This window comes from Lampetra fluviatilis, chromosome 50, assembly GCF_964198595.1.
Source record: "Lampetra fluviatilis chromosome 50, kcLamFluv1.1, whole genome shotgun sequence".
In the NCBI taxonomy this organism is placed as follows: domain Eukaryota; kingdom Metazoa; phylum Chordata; class Hyperoartia; order Petromyzontiformes; family Petromyzontidae; genus Lampetra; species Lampetra fluviatilis.
In genome coordinates, this window is record NC_136324.1 from 4,298,996 (window position 1) to 4,315,496 (window position 16,501).

At 53.8% G+C, this 16,501-nt stretch overlaps 1 protein-coding gene across 1 annotated transcript; it reads right to left on the reverse strand.

The window, feature by feature from the left end:
- Positions 1-559: 559 nt before the first annotated feature.
- On the reverse strand, positions 560-8,360 carry LOC144948545 (thread biopolymer filament subunit alpha-like). Its single transcript, XM_078878115.1, has 10 exons — positions 7,649-8,360; positions 6,949-7,165; positions 5,866-5,926; positions 4,974-5,069; positions 4,319-4,495; positions 3,739-3,864; positions 3,047-3,160; positions 2,290-2,396; positions 1,687-2,108; positions 560-867 (listed from the first exon to the last, which is right to left on the reverse strand). Exons 1-10 carry the CDS (start codon positions 8,358-8,360, stop codon positions 842-844), a joined length of 2,058 nt encoding a protein of 685 aa, XP_078734241.1. The 3' UTR covers positions 560-841.
- Positions 8,361-16,501: the final 8,141 nt, after the last annotated feature.

Genomic DNA, 16,501 nt, shown 5'->3' on the forward strand with positions numbered 1-16,501 from the left:
GACTCCCACTGATAATGTAGTGACTACCACTGATAATGTAGTGACTCTCACTGATAATGTAGTGACTACGTCACTGATAATGTAGTCACTACGTCACTGATAATGTAGTGACTCCCACTGATAATGTAGTGACTCCCACTGATAATGTAGTCACTACGCCACTGAAGTTGACCTTAGGTAATAACAGTTGCCGGGTGACCATCAAGAACACAACATGACAAGTTCCGTAGCTTCAAGATCAACTTTTATTGCCAAGAGCCGCGCGCGCGTTGAGCCACGAGTTTCTGCTCAAACAATATGACGGACCAAAGCATCAACAACAACAACCACAACAACAACAACAACATCAACATCAACCAAGCGATTAGTTCTCAGTTCCCAGCGACCAGAACTCAACCCGACGCCACCACGCGGAACACGTGAAGACTCAGCACGGACTTTTGGGGGGGGGGGGGGGAATTGAACTGAACTTTCTGGTTGGTGAGTGGTGGTGAGTGAGTGTGGTTGGGGGGGGGGGCAGTGGGGGAGTGGGGGGGGGGGCGAGGGGAGGGGGTAGCGATGTAATCAATTACACACTTTGCTCGTGCAAATCCCAACCGCGTGGCCAATTGTGTTGAGTAGCGGTTATGGTCCGGTTACCTCCAGTGCTAATCACGATAGAAGTGAAAATCATCATCATCGTTGATCATCGTCGTCATCGTTGATCATCGCCGTCATCATCTAAGGCTAAGCCGAGCCGCGAATCAGCCAGGAGTTGGCAGCGACCGGCAGGAGCCGGAGACATTGGAAGCGTGAGTTCGAACCAGGGTCGTGGAGAGGAGAGGCGAGCTGAGCGATGGACTCACATCCCGTAGCCCGAAGAGGACGCTGGAGAGAGAGAGAGAGACAGAGACAAGAACTTTGGTTTAACAACAAACAAAATGTGTGACCATGCACAATCTGCTGCTGGATGAGGTGTCCACCCGCACGCCATGCCGGTCATTCGTGCATGGCGGAGGGGGTTGTGGGGAGCATAGCGGCACAGTACAACAATGGATGTTGCTTCAATGCCCTCTTCCGATGAGTGGGGGTGATGGGGGATGGCGTGGGTGGTCTATATGAAGTACCAGTGCCAAAGATGTTAATTTTCTCGCCTGGTATACAGGAGGTCGTGGGTTCGACCCTCGACCATGAAGCCTGCTGCTGTATATTTGGGAATTTTGCGGTGTCTCCCCGCGGTCGGGTGGATTTTTCTCCGGGTCCTCCGAAGTGCATTCAGAGCATTTGGCTGCTATGCATTTGCACGTGACGATAAGCCACTTCGATGAGCTATCATTTGGTGATGGCCAAGTCGCTTTTGAAAAAAAAGAGCTGGAATGCAGCTCAGTGGGCCATTACCTGGTAAAATAAAATGAAAGAAAAAAAATGTACAATAGAGGGGTTTTTTGGGTGGTTAAATCGCAAAAATATAAATGTGTCGTTAAACCCGCCACCACCCGACACAGCCAATTAGTAAGGTTTGTCACGTCAACAAAACGTGCAAATTCGCTACTAGTCCAGCGGCACCGCTGCGTTGGAGAGTAAACCCACAGCATTTACAATTCGAGTGCGACGCTTCGCCAGTAATTACAACGAGCATCACAAAGCAACCCACCCATCCCCTCTCCCCAAAACTAACAACAAACAATATCGAATCGTTTCAAGTACCGGAGAAGCGGGACCGTGCCCCGTACAAGCTGCTGCTGCCCCCGTAGCCTCTTGCCGTCGAGAAGCTGCCCATGGAAGAGGCCCCGTAACCGCCGGCCAGCCCGATGCCACCGCCAAGTCCGAGTCCCAGCCCGCTGCCCAGCCCGCTGCCCAGCCCGCTGCCCAGCCCGTATCCCCCCAGACCCAAGCCGCCAGCGCCGTAACTCAGGCCGGCACCGCCCAGACCCAAGCCGGCACCACCGTAGCCCAGACCCAAGCCGACACCGCCACCGTAACCCAGACCGGCACCGCCGCCGTAACCCAGGCCGGCACCGACCAGACCCAAGCCGGCACCACCGTAGCCCAGGCCGGCACCAACGCCGAAACCTCCGACGCCTCCTCCTCCCCGGGTGACGACGGTGATGCCGCCGCCGCTGCTCAGCCTGCGCGCGAGCAAAAAAGACGATGACCACGACGGTGATACAGCTCAATGCCAAACCATCGCAAAGCGACCGAGATAACAGCAGTAAGGGATCGCGACGGCCGTGGGGAAGGGAGGCCTTCGTCCGGCAGTGGCTCGATCGTGGCCGACGATGAATGTTTTGAAACGCTAAGCGTTCTCACCTGGCCTCCTCGCTGTCCAGAAGCTTCCTGTAGGCGGCGATTTCGATGTCCAGGGACATCTTGGTGGCCAGGAGGTCCTGGTATTCTTGTGCGTAGTGCGCGATGTCCTGTTGGGCACGGGTCCCGCGTTAGAGCCGGGGTTTGTGGGTCACCAACGCGTTCGGGTGTCGTGAGACTAAAGAACCCGTTACATTATAATAGTTTTTTTACCCTTCTATCTGGCAACAAAACTGACACCTTTTTTTTACAAGAAGTCATGTTTGCATAGACCACAATACCTACAGTCATAATGCAAACAAAAAACATAACTCTGATAATGAATGCACTGTCCTTGAAGTTGATTGGTCCACACCCGAGACAGCTTTCCTTAGAGCCTAGTCTCACATGGGTTAGACCAGATGACGCCAAAAGGCGTACAACTCAAAGACAATGCACCATCAGAGTATGAGAGCTCGGGGTAAGCATTTACACCATCGGGACCTCATTTGCCAGTAAAAAATATAATTGTTTTTTTTACCCTTCTATCAGTTTTGTTGCCAGATAGAAGGGTAAAAAATCTATTATATTTTTTTACTGGCAAATGAGGTTCCAATGGTGTAAATATACCCGTTACGTTCTTAGGGACTTCGTGGGGTTCATTGTGATGGCACGAGTCGCGTGGAGCCAGACGAAGTCACCTGTAGGTTCGTGAGTGTCTCGGTAGGGTTCAGTGTTGACGCGCGAGGCGGCTCGTGGAGCCAGACGAAGGCGCACTCACCTTGCGGACTTCGTCGAGCGAGGCTTTGAGCACGGTCACCTTGCTCTGCCACTGGTCCACCTCCGTGGTGCTGCTCACCTCCAGCTCCTTCACCTGCGACTCCAGCTTCACGTTCTGCACCGCGGGGAACGCGACAGCCGTGAGTTTAAAGTCAACGTTTTTAATGAATATTATTTATACACCAAAAGCATCAGCGTAATTATCATCATCATCATCATCAAATCCAGCCTGGTGGCTCAGCGGCAGAACGAGCGGCAAGTTCCAATCCAGATTGACCGGGGTTGACTCGACCCATCATCCCTCCCTCCGGGGGTCGATAAAGGTACCACTTTGTGAGAGAAGATCAACAGTGGTTGTGTTGTGCTTCAATCGCTCCCGCCACACGAACGTGGAATTGCCATTGCTTAGGAGATAGGGCACCAATACCTCAATGTTCATTCGAGCGGCAAATCGCGCGTCTCGCCCGCGATGACACGTGTTGCAGAATGACACGTAAGGCATTCACGAAAACACGGCGCAACAGCGTCGCGGAGAGAGGCGCGCAGCAGCAACATCATCTCTAGCGGTGTCTAGCGGTGGATTGTTGCATCGTGGAATCGTGAAGAGGTGGAGGCGGCGGTGGCGGCTTTGGAGAGACGTTCATCCAGCAGTGGATTGACCACGGCTGCTGCTGCTGATGATGTGCTCCTTACCACGCTACGGATGCGCTCGATCTCGCGGGTGATGGACTCCAACTGGAGCTTGTAGGTGCGCAGCTCCTCCCTCGACTGGGTCAGCACTTGCACGCTCGATTGAGACACTCCGCTCACCGCCGTGATCTGGCGGGGGTGGGGGGGGGGTGGTTAGGAGTGGGGGTGGTGACCCGGTCACTATGAGAAGTCAAAACGCGTGGCTTTCTCCTCCCATTGTTGGGTGAAACGGCCCCTGGACTTCTGTTTCATGGTCCACGGATGACTTTTAACAAAGGTGGACTCCGTCAAAGTCATCGTGGTGGTTATCGTCATCACCGCCGTTACCGTCATCACCACCATCACCATAATTGTCATCATCGTAATCATCACCTCTACGTTAATCAGATAATCATCAAATACATGTAATTCTTCAACAGCCTCCAATAGATTGATCATCATCATCATCAATTCAGCTGTCAGTTCATCGTCAGTGGCAGCAGCTGTCCCTACGCTAGCGCCGGGCAATGTCGAGCACGGCTCCTTGCGCAAGGTGAGCGACTTTGACAGAGCCCGGGTCGGGGTGCGAACCCCCCCAATCTACCTTCTGCTGAACAGCCGCAAACGCCTCCTCCTTGCTCTTGGCCGCCAGGAGCTCGTAGTGCGACTTGACCTCCTGCAGCGCCGTGGTGAGGTCCAGCGCCTGCGCCGAGTTGTCCACCGTGATGGACACGGCCGTGGTGGAGCCTCCGGCAAGCAGGGCCTGGATCTCGCGAGTTTTCTGTGGGTGGGCGAGGGGGGGGGGGGCAGAGGAGGCGAGGGAAGGGAGGGATGGAGGCAGAGAGAGGGAAGAGAGGCGGAGAGGCGGAGGGGGGAGGGAGGAAGAGGGAAGGGAGGGATGGAGGCAGAGAGAGGGGAAAGGCGAAGGGGGGTAGGGGGGGAAGGGGGGGCAGAGGCGGGAGAGGGGAAGGGAGGAAGGCAAAGGTGGGAGGGGGGGGGGAGAGGCGGAGATCGGGGAGATGCAGCGAGGAAAGGGTGTGATGGAGGAAAAGAGAAACGAGGGAGGGCGGGTGAGTGATTGACCCAGGTGAGCTCGGGGTGTAATTGAGCTGTTGAGTGGACGAGTCGACTAGTTGGTGAGTGGCCGAGTTGAGTGGGCTGTAAGCACGATCGAGTGAATGGGCGAGTGAGCGAGTTGACGCGTCGAGGCGGGGTGAGTGCGCGGGTCCAGCGAGCGGGTGAGCGACAGCGCCACTCACCGCGGTGTAAAGCTGCTTGGTGAGCGTGATCTGATCCTCCAGGCCCGTGACCTTGGTCTGCAGGTCCACGATGCCCAGGTAGATCGAGTCAATATCCTGGCAGAGAGGAGTCACGCACGACCTGTCAAAGGCTATAGGAGGGATATTTGACTTTATCTTATCGCCTTCAGGTAACCTACTAATTTCACCGAATCACCCACCCTCTCCTCTTTCCTCTGTCTCCCACCCATCATCTCGTTCCCCCCCCCTCGCCTCTATCACTCAGCGCACGTTCAGGGTTTATCTTTGCATCGCAAAATCATCATCATCGGCATCATTCTCAACATTGTACAAGTTGATTTGAAGCTTTCGTGACTGCAGGAATCCATACTCGTTGGTTCTTTCGGTAAAGTCACCGAAAGAAGCAAAGACGACCGCTTGTGTTGTTTTATTCTTATACCTACGTGACTTTACCGAAAGAACCAAAGAGTATTGTACAAGTTGGCAGCGGTGCACAAGCACAGCGAACAATAACACCGATAAGCATCGGCACATTCGTCAATAACACTGTAGTCCTAAATAATACAATAGGTGACGTTTCGGGCTATAGCCTTTCTTCGTTGCATATGGAGAATAACAATCGCGTGAAACATCACCTATGAAATAATTTTCCTTTTTAACATTCGTTTTCTTTTCATCTATGTGTTCGTGACCAAACCATCCCGATGTAGCAGGACCCTCCTTAAAGCGTGTCCCGGGACTCAGTGAGGTCTTCCTGGACAAATAAAGGTCCACACATACGGGTTCACGAACACACTCCCCGTGCTTCCATCTCATGGACATCGCCTTGCAGCCCCGAGGGTTTTAGAATCTCGCATGTCTCTGCGTGATCAGCCGACCGCATGCGAATTACCTCCTTGAGGTTGGTCCATTCGACCTCGAGAACTCGCGTCGTCTCAACCTCTTCCGTGTACCTGCATTCAAGACGAAGATCATCATCAGCAACAACATCAGCATCATCATCATCAGTATCACCATCGTGGTCATCTGCACCACAATCTTAATCATCATCTTGTATACAATAGGCTGACAATTTTGGGGACATCAACAGCATTTTAGTTAGAAATGGACTGCTCCTGTCATAAGAACGTGGAATTGTCACATTGTTTTATAGACGTGTAGAATGTATACACTGGACCTGTCATAGGAATGTAACATGTCCACTCCATATCATCATGTAACACAGATAAGATACAAAGATCCCCCATGTAGCCTTCATCAGACTTGGGACGAGTGCTGTTAGCGAGAACCTGTTAGGGCCGGTACAAGACACGAGGGGGGGGGGTATGGCCAGTGCCACGCCGGGCCGCCTTTGTCTCCCCGAGTAGCGACGTTTACGTATTTGAGGCTGAGTCGACCTAGGCGATGCCCAGGACCGGTTGAGATAATCGTCACCGGTGTTGGGGGAGCGAACTCGGGTCAGCGACGGGGTTCGTCGCGTAGCGTAGCGCTAACCGCTGCGCCACCGTTCCCCACATTTACGGGGGGGGGGGGAGGGGGTCACCATTCTCTTCGTTCACAACAGTAATCGACGAAGACGACACCCCCCGTCTTAAATGTGCCGAGGATGGAGACAGTTGCGGACAATCGCGCGCTGACATCAGTGGGATTGCTTTGATTTGTTGGAGTGGAGAGGACAATTTGAGAAAGTTTTACTTTTCTAGATTTTTTTGGTGATTTAATTAACAAAACAAAAGGTTGGATTTGAACCCGCCAGCCCCACGACGCGCAGCCTCGGCGTGCTTCCCGCTCAGCCACCGAGCGGCGGTGACGTCACAATGGCTGCACGCGGCCAGCCAATTAAACTCGAGGCCACGCATTAACCCTAACGGCAGCGTGACGATTAATCCTGCTCCTGCTGCTACCAATAAAAAAAAACTCATCTACGCCTCGAGTTTCGTGGCTGGCTGCTGGCTGGGCTCCTCGTCGTCCTTACTTGGTGGTGTACTCCGAGATGATGGAGTTGTAGTGCTGGATCTCAGCCGTGAGGGCCGCCTTGGTCTGCTTGAGGAACTCGATCTGTGAGTTGTAGCTGGCCGTCACGGCGCTGATGACCACCGCGGGGCTACTGGGCCCGCTCGGGTCGTTGTTTGAGAACATGGAGATCTGCGCCTTCAGAATCGCGTTCTGCTGCTCCAGCAGACGCACCTGCACTCACACAAAGACAAAGATCCCCCACCCCGTGTAGCCTCACCGGACGTTTTGGGGCAAGTGCTGCTGTTCGCGAGTAGCGCCCACGAAGACCGGCGCGGTATACGAGGGGGTGATTGGCCTGCATGACGCCCGACCGCCTTTGTCTCCCCAGTGCGTATGTTTACACACACAGCACTGGGTATTGTTCATTTAAGGCTGGGTCGACCTTAGGGGAGGCCCAGGACCGATTCAAACATCCCTCACCGTTGTCGGTCGTGAGCGGGAATCAACTTCGAGTCGCCAGGTTTGTAGCGCTCACCTAAATCTACACGCAAGGCGAAGCTCCCCCGTATAGCCTTAACAGACTTATAGGGGCAAGTGCCGTTAGCGAGCACCTATTAAGATCGGCAACGGCGCACACGAGGGGAGGCGGTGGTGGTGAGTGGACAGCACCACGCCCGGCCGCCTTTGTCTCCCTCGTGGCGACGCTTGCCCGGCCGCACCGAGGCACGAAACCCGAGGCCGAGTCGACGGCTTCTCGCCCACCTTGTCAATGAAGGTGGCGAACTTGTTGTTCAAGCTCTGCATGTCCAGCTTCTCCTTGAGCCTCACGCCCTGCACGAAGTCGAGCGAGGGCAGGTTGGCCACGTCGATGGTGGGCAGGGAGGGCATGCTTGGCAGACCCCCGGCGCCAGATGGGTACAGGAACCCGGGGCTGACGCCATAGCCCCCGACCATGAACCCACGTCCACCCAGGTGCCGGCGAGGCGATACGAAACCGGCTCCCGGGCCGCCCAAACCCCCCACTCGACCCACCCCGCCAAGGCCGACTCCGTATCCACCTCCGAGGCTCCCCAGCCCCCTAAGATTCAATCCGGCGGCCATGGCCCCCCTCGAAGCGCCGCCTAATCCGAGACCCACACCGATCCCAAAACCAGCCCCCCTGAAGCCTCCGCCGAGAGCCCGCGCCATCCCTAGGCCGCCCCCCAGGCCGCCCCCCAGTCCCAGACCGCCCCCCAGACCCAGGCCGCCCCCCAATCCCAGACCGCCCCCCAGACCCAGACCGCCCCCCAGTCCCAGGCTGCTGCCCATCCCGAAGGAGGACGCTGCTCCAAACCCTCTGGACACGCCGCTGCCCAGCACGCTGCTCAGCTGCCCGCCGTAGCTTCCGCCGTAGCGCACGGAAGCTCCCCGGATACGCATCTTTTCTGCCATCGCGGTCTGCGGTTGTCTCGACACGAAGGGGGGTTCGGAGGAGTCGGTCGGTGAGGAGGGTGAGGAAGAGTCGGAGTCGTGTGAGTGGCTGAGGTGGCTTTGCTCGCAGCTGCCTCTGGTCCTCCGAGCTGTTGATGCTGTGTGCTTCTGGTCACGTCTGCCCTGCTGTATTTATGGGGCTCGCCCCAGAAAGATGGAACGAAGCGTGGGGGTGGTGGGAGCTGGTGGGAGGAGGAAGGGGGGGGCAGGTCTTGGCCGCGTCTGCTCAGCTCGAGATCGTCCTGGCGAGCGTCGCGCCCGACTCAGCGTTAATTCGCAATTCTTCGACTCAACGGCGCTCCTTGTTCAGCGCCGCGTTCAGCCAGAGGGGCCACGCAGCCCCTCGCCGCGTCGCCCGCGTGTCTCGACCCGATTCCTAAGCGACGTTCGCGATGCGAGCTATGCGCGCCCGTCCACCAAAGCCCTGAAACCGCGCGTCGTCGTCGTCCGCCAACAACGATGCTCAGAAGAGACTCGTGGGGGCGAGGGGGGGAGAGGATGGGGATGATTGTGGGGTGGACTCCAAAGTAACTCCGCTCAAGTGTCGTAACGTGGTCCATTGCGAAAGAGATTGTGTCCATGCAGCCCAAGCAGGTCTGTGGGGCCATATCGTGAAGCCGTAGGGACTTGTGGAGATATTTAGAGACCCATAGAGATTATGCATAGAGACTCGAAGAGATACAGGGCTGCACACAGCACCGAGACAGCTCCCGGGAGGGTGACCAACGATGTGTTCCTACAAGTGGACAGGGGGCAGGCGAGCGTGCTTATCCTGATAGATCTCAGTGCTGCGTTTGACAACCATCGACTGGGAGACTCAGTGGGAATTTCTCGTTTTGCTTTACAGTGGTTTCACTCCTATTATGTTACAATTGATGGTTATACATCTACAATTAGATCGGTTCAATGCGGTGTTGCACAGGGACCTGTACTTGCCCCCCAAACCCCCACTTTAGTCAATGTCTGTATGGCACCTCTGGGCATTTTGCTACGACATCGGGGCTTGTCATATCGCTGCTATGCCGATGACACGCAAATTCACGTCCGCATAGGCTCCGATTGGGTGAGTGCAGTCGTATTGTCTGCATCGTTATCCCTTAGTGAGATCGTGGCTTCGGAAGAACGTTCTCTCATTAAATGCCGACAAAAAACGGAGTTCATATTCATTGGTTCGCCCTTACCAGGTTGTTTAAAAATCAGTTCACTGTGTGTGTCTGTAGATGGGTCACGCTGTCTGTCCATCGCAGGGGGTCACAAATCTTGGTGTCAAATCTGATCGGCCTTTGTCCTTTGAGGCTCCACATCATTGTCCGACTGCATCGAAGCCTGTCGCCCGATGATTTACAGAGAGCGGACCACGCGTTCGTGTCCTCCCAAACGTGACCATTGCAACGCAATTACTGATCGGGATGCCGGACTAAAGTGCTCGGTAGACTTCAAGCTCGTTCCGAATGCTGCTTGCTCGAATGCTTTAAACGGACTCCACTTCGTGAGCACATCACACCCATTCTCTTGTCCCTGCGTTGACTATCAATCAAATATCGAATTGATGATAAGGTCCCGTATTGACCTACAAGGCTGTCACGGGCTTAGCCCCACATTACAAGAACTGATCAACTTTTATCCATCACCAGTGAGGTCCTTGAGATCCTCTGACTTCCTTCTGCTGAATGATAAGGTCCCGTATTGACCTAGTAAGCGGGGCTTTTGCCAGTGCAGCTCCAAGACTATAAAACGCGTTGGCCTCTAGATAATAAGCCAATCGTGATCTTAAGAGCTATTTAAATCTGCCCTGAAAACTCACCTCTTTAAAAGGGCCTTTCCCCAATAGTTTTGGTCGTTTAGCGCTGGCTCTGTATTATTTCCTGCTTTCGATATACGGCGCATTGGGATCCATGGATGAAACGCGCCTTACAAATGTAAATTATTATCTGGACTCAAAGAGATGAATAGAGGGTCCTATAGACCCACAGAGATACATCGAGACCCATGGAGACGCATTAAAGACAAGCCACAGCAGTGCGATCGTGGCCATGCAACCCAAACCATGGACCATTTAGTAAACTCATAGAGACTCGTACAGACCATAGAGACCCAAAGTGATTAATAGGTACTCATAGAGATAAATAGAGACCTATATAAATGCATAGGGATGGGGGGGGGGCGCCCCCCTCACTATTATGTATGTTTGGCACTTTTTAAAAAAGCTTGAACTTTCGGGACCGTTCAACTCGGCATGTTTCTATATCCACCTTCGGGGTGTCCTAAGTGGCTGTGTGAGTAGTTGAGCGAGTGGCTGAGCGAGTGGTTTATTTAGTGGGTGTGTGAGTGGGTGTGTGAGTGAGTGAGTGGGTGAGCGAGTGGGTGCGCGAGTGGGTGAGCGAGTGAGTGGGCGGGTGAGTGAGCGGGTGAGTGAGCGGGTGAGTGAGCGGGTGTGTGAGCGGGTGTGTGAGCTGGTGTGTGAGCGGGTGAGTGAGCGGGTGAGTGGGCGTGTGAGTGGGTGTGTGAGTGTGTGAGTGGATGGGTGAGTGAGTGGGTGAGTGTGTGAGTGGGTGGGTGAGTGAATGGGTGAGTGGGTGTGTGAGTGGGTGAGTGAGTAGTTGAGCGAGTGGCTGAGCGAGTGGTTTATTGAGTGGATGAGTGAGTGGCTGAACGAGTGGCTGGCTGAGGCGGTATAGTGAGTGGTTGATTTAATTGTCGAGTGAGTGGTTAAGCGAGTGGCTGAGCGAGTGGGTGGGTGAGTGGCTGAGCGAGTGGCTGACTGAGGCGGTATAGTGAGTGGTTGGTTGAATTGTCGAGTGAGTGGTTAAGCGAGTGGTTAAGCGAGTGGGTGAGTGAGTGGGTGAGTGAGTGGGTGAGCGAGTGGGTGAGTGAGTGGCTGAGCGAGTGGGTGGGTGAGTGGCTGAACGAGTGGGTGGGTGAGTGGCTGCGCGAGTGGGTGGGTGAGTGGCTGAGCGAGTGGGTGGGTGAGTGGCTGAACGAGTGGGTGAGTGGCTGAACGAGTGGGTGAGTGGCTGAACGAGTGGGTGAGTGGCTGAACGAGTGGGTGAGTGGCTGAACGAGTGGGTGAGTGGCTGAACGAGTGGGTGAGTGGCTGAACGAGTGGGTGAGTGGCTGAACGAGTGGGTGAGTGGCTGAACGAGTGGGTGAGTGGCTGAACGAGTGGGTGAGTGGCTGAACGAGTGGGTGAGTGGCTGAACGAGTGGGTGAGTGGCTGAACGAGTGGGTGAGTGGCTGAACGAGTGGGTGAGTGGCTGAACGAGTGGGTGAGTGGCTGAACGAGTGGGTGAGTGGCTGAGCGAGTTGGTGGGTGAGTGGCTGAACGAGTGGGTGAGTGGCTGAGTGAGTGGGTGGGTGAGTGGCTGAGCGAGTGGGTGGGTGAGCGTGGTGTTGTAACCTGCGTTTAGTTGGGTGCAATGCAGCCGCCCCCACCCATCCCCCTTTTCCCCCCTCCAAATCATTTTCAATTCCACCGACGATTGGAATGTTGTCTTGGCTTGGAAGAGAAACAAAGACGTATTCAGGTGTGTGTGGATGAATGTCTGTGTGGGTCTTTGTGTGGTGGTGGGAGCGGTGGTGTAGCGGTTAGCACGTTGCGCTACGAACCCGGCCACCCGAGTTCGATTCCCGCTCACGGCCAACACCGGTGACGATTATCTGAATTGGTCGTGGGCCTCCCCTAGGTTGACTCAACCTTAAACGAGTACCTGATGCGGTGTGTAAACATCGCCACTTTGGAGACAAAGACAGCCGGGCGTGGTGTTGGCCACCCACCCCCTCGTGTGCCGGGCCGGCCTTCATAGGTGCTCGCTAACAACACTTGCCTCAACAGTATTGTAAAGCTATACGGGGGATCTTTGTCTTTGTGGTGGTGTGTGTATGTTGGGGAGCGGTAGTGCAACGGTTAGCGCGCTGCGCTACGAACCCGGCCACCCGAGTTTGCTTCCCGCTTACGGCCAACACCGGTGATGATTATCTGAGTTGCTCATGTGCCTCCCCTAGGTCCACTCAACCTCAAATGAGAACCTGGTGCGGTGCGTAAACAAAGCCACTTGGGAGACAAAACCCGTCTCGGCCATCACAGGTGCCCGCTAACAGCACTTGCGCCAACAATCTGCCGAGGCTATCCGGGTGATTTTTGATATCCCTCTTTGCTTATCCACTGCACCATTTTAGAAGAGGCTCGCGCGTGATGCGCGCCGCGATTCGACATCATACACCGGATAGGCGCGTTGCGCTGCGTCCAATAATGCCGAGCCGTGTCGTCTACTCTTGCTGCGTGATGCAGAATTCGCATCATCATCATCACCGCCACCACCACCACCATCATCTCCCCGAGACGCCACGGTCACAGAGTTGCTCAAATTCTTCCGTGTCTGCCCTGACACGCTCACAAACATCGCTCACCTCCTTTCACCGCCAACTCAGCAGAACTATCAGACACAAAGTCATCCCCTTCACACCCCCCCTCTCTGCTTGCCCCTCCCCCCCGCGCCCCCCACCCCACCCCCCACCAGAACCCCCGTGGGGGTGCTGATTGCGAGTGCTTATTAAGTCAGGCACACGGATCACGGAACCTGGTGGTGGTGGCGGTGTGGACGGTACCGCGCCCGGACGCCTTTGTCTCTCTCTCCCACTGTTGATGTGTGGACTGTATAATGGTGTATAATGTAGCGGGGCGGAGATGGATTTCTCGCTCGATATTTGCCGGAACGCCGCTGAAGCTGCGCTCGGTTGGAGCAGGGGATATCGGCGTAAGGCACTACCACTAGACCAAAATAACACTAAGAATAAAAACATTTTTTGCTGAATTCGGTAAAAAAAGAGTTTCAATGCATCGTGGTGAATACGAGACGACGAAGTCATTGATAGATGACGTCACAAAGCGGTGCTCACAGAGCCCCACGTGGTTGCTGAGCCGCAGGCTGTCGACCCCTGCGCTAGAGTTATAAGGTACGCACGCTACGAACGATACAACTGCGTAAACAAGAGTCAACGTCGACAATTGCACTTGATTTGAAGCTTCCGTGGCTGCAGGAATCCATACTCATTGGGTTACCTTCGGTAAAGTCACGTGGGTATTAATTCTAGATTTGAAGCTTTCGTGACTGCAAGGATTCATATTCTTAGGTTTTTTTTCGGTAAAGTCACGTAGGTAAAAAATTAAAATTTATAAAAGTAAAATAAAAATACAATTAAAATCACGACGTTTCGGGGGCAACACAAGCTTCCGTCTTCAGGTGGAACCGTCACAGCACGATAGCTGTATCAAGAACCGTCACAGCACGATAGCTGTAACTTTATACAGCTATCGTGCTGTGACGGTTCCACCTGAAGATGGAAGCTTGTGTTGCCTCCGAAACGTCGTGATCTTTATTTTATTTTAATTTTACTTTTATTAATTTTACTTTTATTAATTTGAATTTTAACCTTTTACCTACGTGACTTTACCGATAAAACCTAAGAATATCACTTGGTATTTTATTTTATTTTATAGCTACGTGACTTTACCGAAAGAACCAACGAGTATAATTGCTGTACTATGCACTCCTACGCTGGACTGTCCGGCTTTCCATTCGTATTGTTTTACCAGCCGCGCCGGGAGATATAATCGAACCGGTGAAGCTTGGATAAGTTCCGGCTGAGTTGACCTAGAGGGCACGGGACAGACAATCGAACTTAGACAGACAGAGAGAATGTTGGAACGAACGCTGTTAGCGAGCACCTATTAAGGCTGTTACCGCGCACCCACGTGGTGGTGTGGTCAAAACAACGCCAGACCGCCTTTGTCTCCCCAGTGCTTTTGTTGATTACACACCGCAACAGGCATACTCATTTAAGGCTGAGTCGATGTAGTGGAGGCTCAGAGCAGGTTCAGATATCACACTCGCCACTGATGTTAGCCGTGGCCAGGACTCGAACTCAAGTGACGGGTTAGAAGCGCGGTGCGCTAACCACTGCGCCACCACTCCTCGCACACGCACAACGACAAAGATCCCCCGTAAAGCCTTAACGGGCTGTTGGGGCAAGTGCTTGTGAGTGAGCAATCTACGTAGGAGGGGGGTGCGGTGGCCATCACCACGCCCGGCCGCCTTTGTCTCCCTAGTTCCGGGTGCTCATTCAAGGCTGAGTCGACTTCGAGAGAGCGCGGATGCTGAGAAGCAAATTCCTTCGGGGATTTCGTCAGATCTGACCCCAATGAGTCACGTGCAGTATTCTCACTCTCTCCCCATGGGCCGTGTCCGTCCTCGCAGACGCTGTTGCTCGTGGCATTCCATCTGTGCAGCTCTGTCCATAGCCGGAGGTTGACTTCTATATTTGGGGGGGGGGGGGCAGGGGTTCGTTTTGTCCCCCAAAATTAGGAATTGCGGGTGCATATAATGAATGTATTAATTTTGAATCTTAATTGTAAACTACTGAAAATAAATCTATAAAGGTGTCCAGTTTGGGGGGGCGGGGGGGGGGGTGCATTGCCACCCTGTGCCCCCCCCGGCCCCCCCTCAATCTCCACCCATTGCTCTGTCCACGATCTTCACTCTACAACGTCGCATCAGAATTTCTCTTCCCGGTCGCGTGTCCGCTCGCTCGCTCGCTCAAGCTGCTCTCTGCGCGAACTCAATTCGCCATCTTCCTCCGGGCATATCGCGGTTACCTCGAATGTCCCCGGTCGGTCTATACGCGCTCACGCACAGTCTCTCGTTTATTTCATCGCGCGCCCAGGAAATCTATACCGTGAGCCTTTCTCGAATTGTTTTTTTCATACATTCATCACGTTGTGCTAATTCAAGCAGTTGGCATTTTCCAACGCATTGGCCCACCCGTTCCGAATGACGTTGGGCGAACGTCTTTTGAACGTTCGCTGTGCAGCAGACCGACGCGTATCTGTACGGTTAATTCACCCCCCCCCCCACCCTGGCAGCATTTACCAGGGCAGCCTGTTGGATTCGACACAGTGGAACATCTCTGCGACAAGTGGCGAACGGGCTAAGCGCTGGGTCCACGTCGTCATCGAGTCGGTGGCTAAGAGATGTTAACGACCTCGCCTGGTATGCAGGAGGTCGTGGGTTCGATCCCCGACCCTGACGCCTGTTGTTGTATATTTGGAGTCTGCGGGTGTCTCTCTTTGTCCCCCGTGATCGCGTGGATTTCTCTTCGGTGCCTCTGGTTTTTTCCCTCCACGTTTTAGAATTAACATCACGCGTTTAGAGTATTCGGCTGCTATACATTTCTTACGTGATTAGCCACTTCGTTGAGCTATAATTCGGTGACGACCAGGTAGCTCCTGAAAAAGAGCTGTACAGCTCAGTGGGCCTTATTTGGTAAGATTAAACAAATTATGTATAGTTCGTAGACGATAAATAATGTTTAGTCTGTACGGGATAGCTTTACCCCTTCGCACGTGTGGGGGTTTCTCCAGTGCTACAGTTTTTATTCCGCAGGTAAACACTCAGGAATAAAACAAAATCATTTCAATATTTGTTTTATTTTATGTAGCGATTTTTTTTTCAGAAGCGACCCGACTATCAAAAATGATAGCTTAACGAAGTGGCTTATCGTGTGGAAATGTATTGGAGTAAAATATTCTCAACGTGCGTTTTGAGTCGAAATGTGGAGGGGAAAACCGGAGGACTCGGAGCGGGATTCGAACTCGGGTGGCCGGGTACGTGGCGCAGCGTGCACACACACACACACGTGTACACACACACACGTGTACACACACACACGTGTACACACACACACGTGTACACACACACACGTGTACACACACACGTGTACACACACACGTGTACACACACACGTGTACACACACACACACGTGTACACACACACGTGTACACACACACGTGTACACACACACGTGTACACACACACGTGTACACACACACGTGTACACACACACGTGTACACACACACACACACACGTGTACACACACACACACACGTGTACACACACACACACACGTGTACACACACACACACACGTGTACACACACACAAACACGTGTACACACACACACACACGTGTACACACACACACGCACAACAACAACATTGGAGGCCCCAGGAGCGGGTTGGTTATCATTCACCACTGATCTTAGCCG